At 32.0% G+C, this 7,500-nt stretch overlaps 1 protein-coding gene and 1 long non-coding RNA gene across 2 annotated transcripts in view; one reads left to right on the top strand and one right to left on the bottom strand.

Moving 5' to 3' along the window:
• The window catches only part of LOC109101679, a 4,098-nt gene extending 3,789 nt beyond the window's left edge, over positions 1–309 (bottom strand). Inside the window, exon 1 of the long non-coding RNA XR_002019775.2 lies at positions 131–309. This is a non-coding gene — a long non-coding RNA (uncharacterized LOC109101679). The remainder of the gene's footprint in view (positions 1–130) is intronic.
• LOC109101678 (CCAAT/enhancer-binding protein beta-like) lies at positions 39–4,705 on the top strand. The gene is made up of 3 exons (XM_019115077.2): positions 39–209; positions 303–554; positions 3,800–4,705. Exons 1-3 carry the CDS (start codon positions 162–164, stop codon positions 4,115–4,117), a joined length of 618 nt encoding a protein of 205 aa, XP_018970622.1. The 5' UTR covers positions 39–161; the 3' UTR covers positions 4,118–4,705.
• The last annotated feature ends 2,795 nt before the right edge of the window (positions 4,706–7,500 follow it).

The raw sequence follows: 7,500 nt of genomic DNA, 5'->3' as shown, positions 1-7,500 counted from the left end.
TTATAAAACAGAGAAAATGAAAAGGAAAAAAAGAAGTTAATCTATGATGCAACATTAAAATAATTAGAGGGGGAAGGAGGGGTGGTTGTGACAGAGGAAGTGATGGTGTCATGGACAGGCGCTGAAGTACCTGTATCATAACGGATCCTGAGGAAGAACACATGAAGATTGTGCTTGAGACGAGACGAGAGGAGCAGCGCTTACAAGCCGTAAGTACAGGACTGGTCACTTTATGTCTTCATGTTTCCTGTTGATGGAGTTCAGTCTCAGATCTGCTCAGAATTGTGTGTCTTCATCCACAGATGTCCACCTCCGACAGTCCTCCGTCCTCCATCTGTATGTTTGCTCTCCATCATCAACCCTCCAGCTCTCAGGTGGACTCCAGCAGCATGAGCGGTCAGATGTCTCAGGTGGACACGGGTCTGTACGGTCAGCCCATGACGTTTCCCAAGACGCCAGACGGCCGGAGCATGGAGCAGATGATGGGCTTCGTGCCGTACTCCTCGTGTCTGACCCCCAGCAGCACTGATCGAGCAGCGCAGCAGAACCAGCAGGTAACGCTTGTGCTGTTTAAAGACGTCTCTGCCTTTGCGGACTGCTAATATTGTGACAAACTGATTGTGATGTTTTCCTCAGTCTTCGTGAAATTCAGCAATAAATCTCTAAATCTCAAAAATGCACACAAAATGTGAAAGTGAATTTCCGTTTAGAAGGTTATACAGACATTTGTGCAAAAAATAATTTAGCTGTGACATTTAATAATTACAGGGATAAAGACTTAATATTAATAATTATATATTTAATGTTTGTATAATAATATTAAGTTAGAATAAATAAATAAATAAATAAATAAATAAATGTCCGAAATTACAAGTAAAATGAATCAGATAATAATAATTATGTGGTAAATTTAGTAATTATATATTTAATGTTTATATAATAATATTAAGTTAGAATAAATAAATAAATAAATAAATAAATACGTTCTTGATTACAAGTAAAATTAATCAGTAAATAATAATTATGGGGTAAATAGTTAATATTAGTAATTATATATTTAATGTTTGTATAATAATATTAGGTTAGAATAAATAAATAACTAAATGTCCAAAATTACAAGTAAAATTAATCGGTAATTAATTATTATAGGAGTAAATAGTTAATATTAGTAATTATATAATGTTTGTATAATAAAATTAAGTTAGAATACATTAATAAATAAATAAATGTCTGATATAACAAGTAAAATTAATCAGTAAATAATAATTATGGGGTATATAGTTTATATTAGTAATTATCTATTTAATGTTTATATAATAATATTAGGTTAGAATAAATAAATAAATAAATAAATGTCCAAAATTACAAGTAAAATTAATCAGTAAATAATAATGATGGGATATATAGTTTATATTATTAATTATATATTTAATGTTTGTATAATAATATTAAGTTAGAATAAATAAATAAATAAATGTCTGAGATTACTAGTAAAATTAATCTGTAAATAATAATTATGGGGTATATAGTTTATATTAGTAATTATCTATTTAATTTTTATATAATAATATTAGGTTAGAATAAATAAATAAATAAATAAATGTCCAAAATTACAAGTAAAATTAATCAGTAAATAATAATGATGGGATATATAGTTTATATTAGTAATTATATATTTAATGTTTGTATAATAATATTAAGTTTGAATAAATAAATAAATAACTAAATAACTAAATGTCCAAAATTACAAGTAAAATTAATCAGTAAATAATAATTATAGGAGTAAATAGTTAATATTAGTAATTATATATTTAATGTTTGTATAATAATATTAAGTTAGAATACATTAATAAATAAATAAATGTCTGATATTACAAGTAAAATTAATCAGTAAATAATAATTATGGGGTATATAGTTTATATTAGTAATTATGTATTTAATGTTTACATAATAATATTAGGTTAGAATAAATAAATAACTAAATGTCCAAAATTACAAGTAAAATTAATCAGTAAATAATAAATATGGGGTAAATAGTTAATATTAGTAATTATATATTTAATGTTTATATAATAATATTAGGTTAGAATAAATAAATAACTAAATGTCCAAAATTACAAGTAAAATTAATCAGTAAATAATATATATGGGGTAAATAGTTAATATTAGTAATAATAATAATAATAATAATAATAATAATAATAATAAACTTTATTTTATAAAGCGCCTTTAAAAGCAGCTTCTCAAAGAGCTGAACACAATATATTCAATACTATAAAAAAACAATACAAAATCAACAAGCAAATGCAAGTTTAAAAAAATATGTCTTAAGTTGAATTTTAAAAACATCATAATTCTGTCAAAGTTCAAGAGGCAGAGAATTCCAAAGACAGGAGCATAGAAAGAGAAAGCCTTATCACCCATAGATCTTAGACGTGTTTGAGGAACAGCAAACAAGTTTGACTGAGAGGAACACAATCTACGACTAGGAGTGTATGGATGTAACAATTCTGTAAGGTAATGTGGGGCCGGACTATGTTGTGCTTTAAAAGTAAGCATCATAATTTTGAATAAATCTGACTGGGAGCCAGTGCAGAGATTCTAACACTGGAGTAATATGACTGCCAATCCAAGTTCAGGTTAAGATCCTGGCGGCTGCATTTTGTAAATATTGCAACTTATTAAGTGTAGATTTAGAAGCTCCGGCTAAGAGATTTTTATTATTTAAGCGACTGTAAAGTTGACAAATAAATGTTAAAAAGTAATGGACCTAAAACTGACCCCTGAGGGACACCAGTTGAGACAGAGCTAATCTCAGACCTATAACCACCCATAGAAACAAACTGGGTGTGGTCAGTAAAATAAGATGTCAACCACCTTAAGGAAGTCCCAGAAACACCAAACACTCTTTCAAGATGAGTAAGTAGTAGACTGTGATCCACAGTATCAAACGTGGCTCTTAGATCAAGAAGAATAAGAATAGATGTTGCACCAGAGTCAGAAGCCATCAACAAATCGTTGGTGACTTTGACCAAGGCCGTCTCAGTACTGTGAAATTTACGAAAACCCGACTGAAGAGGTTCAAAAAGATTGTTAACTGTGAGATGGTTACACAAATGAGAAGCAACAATACGCTCAAGTTAATTATATATTTAATGTTTGTATAATAATATTAAGTTAGAATAATTAAATAAATAAATAAGTAATTTAATTTTTATATAGTTGTTTGTTTGTGTGATTTTTTGTTATTAATTGTAAATTTATTCACTGTAAATAATAATTATGGGGTAAATAGTTAATATTAGTAATTATATATTTAATCTTTGTATAATAACATTAAGTTTGATGACCACAATAACGGTAAAAAAATAAATAAATGCATACATACAAGTCTGAGATTAAAAGTAAAATTAAACAGTAAATAAAATAGTAAATAGTTTTATTATTTAAAAGTACTTTTTTTCATTATTTTATGTATACAGGAAATTATTGTAGTTACTGAAATAATTATTTTAAGAATATTTCATCATATATATATATTTTTTTATGAGTTATTTTCAAGTTAAACTGAACGAAAAGGAAAAAAGTTGCCACGACAACTAGCAATATAATACGTTTAAATTTTTGTAGTATTTAATTTCAGTTAATTTTATTTGATCTTATTTTCTGGTTTTAGTTGAGGAGCTCTAGTTGTATGTATGGTGCTCCAATGTATTACATTCCTTGGAAATCTCTATGTATCGCATTCACTTAACTTGGTTTTCTTTTCCGTTCTCGTTCTTGCAAATCTTTGCGAAGGATTTTTCGCAGTTTGTTCTGCCGCCCCCAGCGTCCACCCTGCAGCCGGCTGGACAGAAGCGAGGCCTGAGCAAAGACAGCGTGGAATACCGTCTGCGCAGAGAACGCAACAATGTCGCGGTGAGGAAGAGTCGCGATAAAGCGCGGCGGCGGATCCAGTTGACCCAGCAGAGGGCGCTGCAGCTCCAGGACGAGAACCACAGCCTGCAGCTGCACATCCAGCGCCTGTCGCACGAGGTGGAGTCACTCAGACACTATCTGTCACAGCGCCACCTACAGGCCAGACAGCAGGACACCGCCAGAGATGACCTCTGCTGAGACTGAAGGATCATTCTGGATTCGCGTTGTGATTTTCATACAGTTTCAGTCGATGGGATAGGTAAATATAATTTCTCAAAGTGAACATGGGAAATAATCCACTACTTTTAAAAGTAATGCATTACGATATTGCATTACTTCCTAAAAAAAGTAATTACGTTAGTTACTTTTTATTGAAAGTAATGCGTTATGTTACATTTGCTCTACTTTTTAAATCTGGGCTGGGCTTGCTTGTTTGCTTTTAATATAAAAAGTTCTATTTTTGCCAAATGTAAAAGCCCTTTATGACCAAAAAATACTCAGGATGAAGGAAATGTAAATTCACGTCTGTACAGTAGAACGCAGAATAAAAAAGTTCAATGCTCTTCAGCAATAAAAAAGAAGAAGAAATGTTAGTTTATCTTGTGTAATTTTTGCTTATTAGTATTGGATCATCGAAGGTCAGCAGCAAATTGGTTAATAAAATGGGATTAAACACATAAAGGATATTTGTATTATTTAACATATTTAATTATTGCAGCTTTGAGTCATATCCTGAGTTGCTTTTAACTGTTTTATTAATTTTGAGGATTTTTTTTTTTTTTTTTTTTTTTTTTTTAAGTTTGAGATTTTCTGTTTCAATTTAAATAAACCATTACATCTTGCAGCTCAGGGTAATTTTTGTGCTTTTTAATCATTTTTCTATATACATATAGATAGACATAAACTTTACTTTTGACTAAAATATTAAATGCAAATAAAGAAAAATATGTCTGTATATCTATATTTTAATATGTTTTATGTTGTATGACTTCTGAGGATGTTTTTTATTATTTTATGATGCTAAAAATGAATTACACACAAATACTGTTTTTCAAAAATATAATTACTTTGCTAAAAGAAGTTGTAATTAACAAATTTTATAAAATTACAAAAACAAATTTTGAATTCATCCTAAACATAGTCATGTGCTTTATATGTATTTGTAATTTTATACAATTTTATTAAGCAAATTATATTTTTCAAACAGCATTTGTGTAATTTTGTTGCTTCAGATATTAATTTCTTTTGTAGTTTTGCTTTTCACATTTTGCTGCAAAGCTATACAGTGTGATATATTAAAAAAATTAGACATGCATAAAAATACTCACAGCTGAACCATTTCAGTTCAAATCTACCTTCAGTATATAGTTTATACACACATCAATGTGTGTGATTTTATGTTGTTTTCATTTGAGTTTAAATCAGAAATAATAACTGTCTGCATCTGGTGTTTAAAACCACTGCTAGATAAAACGGATTTGTGCAATTGAACTTTTGACCCAAGATCTTACAGTTACTGAAATACAGACCTTGTGTCAACTAGCAGCGAGTAATAACAAGCACTCAGAGTGATTTTTCTCTATTTATACAAACTACCCCAGGAAATATGTTTCAGAATCTGACCTTATCCGGTCTAGAAATCACACTAAATCAAGCTATTTTGGTGATTTAACTCCACTGAAATGGTTCATTCTGTGATCTTGGCACAACACAACAGCAGAATGTCTTTTTTCCCTCCTTCAAACTGACGCGATGACACAAGCGTTTGAGTGGAAGAGCTCAAGCCGAGCGTCAGTGGGACGGGTGAGATTTCGACACCCTGTGGGGCGGTGAGCTGGCGATAGCATCGCCGCGCGGGGTGTTCGGTCTTCCTGTGGCTTCCACTGCAGGCAGAGGACACACTGATAGCACGCGGGAAGTGGATGAAGCCGCATGGCTTTATCTCACTTGCTGGCTTGGCACTGAGTTATCTAGTTAGGGCTCCACGTAACAGCAGATGACTGTGGCTGATAACACCGAACCTGTGTTACACGTCCACTAGAGCAAGCCCTGACATTCTTTAATTCACAGAACTGTTGATGTTTGTGTGTTGTAACCTGATTCCGTACAGCGGTGGGGAAATCTGTGGTCCCAGACCTGAAATCTGGCCACAGTGTTAGGAAAGAGTGTGTTTCAACTGAGGCTCTGTTACCCAACACTGCGCAAGAAAACAGGCAAAGATCCAAACTCTCAACACCTGATTGCCCTAAACCATAAGCATATGTAATATCGACAAGGCTTTATATATTAAAATGTAAGTTTGATTTTAAATGAATGTATAATTATAGGGTGGGGGAAAACCCAAATAACCAGTAGATAAAGTCAAGAGAGATTTTTACGATGAGAAGAGAGCTCACATAATGGATTTCACAGGAAGTGATCTAACGATCAACAGTAAGAAAAAAAGTGTTTTGTAGAACATCACAGGTATTTATGATTTGAGAATAGTAAGGCCTGTAGACTCTGCTGAAAAAACCAGCATATGCTGGTTAGGTATGTTTTGATGCTGGTTTATGCTGGTCATGTGCTGGTTTATGCTGGTCCTTTGCTGGTTTATGCTGGTCTTTTGCTGGTTTATGCTGGTCATGTGCTGGTTTATGCTGGTCCTTTGCTGGTTTATGCTGGTCTTTTGCTGGTTTATCCTGGCATGACCAGCATAAACCAGCAAAGACCAGCATAAACCGGCACATGACCAGCATAAACCAGCAAAGAACCAGCATAAATCAGCAAAGGACCAGCATAAACCAGCAAAGGACCAGCATAAACCAGCACATGACCAGCGTATACCAGCAAAAGGACCAGCATAAACCAGCAAAGGACCAGTATAAACCAGCAAAGGACCAGCATAAACCAGCATCCCAGCTTCAAAACATACCTAACCAGCATATGCTGTTTTTTTTTTCAGCAGGGGATTTAAGAAAATTATAATGATATTTTCTGGGTTTTTTTTTCCAAACCCCCGGGGGCGTGGCTTAGTTACTGTAGTTACTCTGTTCTTAACATCAAATCATCTGTTTTTCCATCAAATGGATTCTAGTTGGTTGAAAAAAAATATTTGGACTTTATTTTTTAAAAATCACCTTAAGTTAGCATCAGCTAACAATATTTTTTAAATAGGCTATAATTTTGTAATTCATAATTTTTATTTTGATATTTAATTTTATTTTTAAGCTAAAACTGCTTGTACTCTGATTTTGCTGTAAATGTATAAAGCAAATTGCTTTGTCAGACGGAAGACATTTTACTCCACCTGTGGGGCAAAACTTTATTTTTTGGTTAAAAATCTAATAACATGAAAAAATTTTCATACTTGGTTTATCATTTATGTCATTGTCTTTAAAACTATGATAACTATTTTGCATACATTTAACTTTTGTTTCGCCCTTGAGTTGCAATGCCCTTGACTTGACCTCACAATGTGATGAACAAATTTTACTCTTCACACTTTTTTGACAAATGTTGCAGGTCATCCATGCATTCCATCATGCATACAGGAAAAAAAATAAAATAATGTGCTTTTATTTTATTTTGTATTTTTTTTT

The sequence above is a fragment of the Cyprinus carpio genome, chromosome A24 (assembly GCF_018340385.1).
Source record: "Cyprinus carpio isolate SPL01 chromosome A24, ASM1834038v1, whole genome shotgun sequence".
Classification (NCBI taxonomy): domain Eukaryota; kingdom Metazoa; phylum Chordata; class Actinopteri; order Cypriniformes; family Cyprinidae; genus Cyprinus; species Cyprinus carpio.
The sequence above is the reverse complement of the archived record's forward strand: the minus strand, read 5'-3'. Positions and strand labels throughout refer to the sequence as shown.

What these genes read in the sequence shown, in the direction of transcription:
- LOC109101678 (XM_019115077.2), top strand. Translation starts at nt 162, where the DNA reads ATGAAGATTGTGCTTGAGACGAGACGAGAGGAGCAGCGCTTACAAGCC. An exon ending in AGGAGCAGCGCTTACAAGCC is followed by an intron (nt 210 to 302) that starts GTAAGTACAGGA and finishes CTTCATCCACAG; the next exon opens with ATGTCCACCTCCGACAGTCC. An exon ending in CAGCGCAGCAGAACCAGCAG is followed by an intron (nt 555 to 3,799) that starts GTAACGCTTGTG and finishes ATCTTTGCGAAG; the next exon opens with GATTTTTCGCAGTTTGTTCT.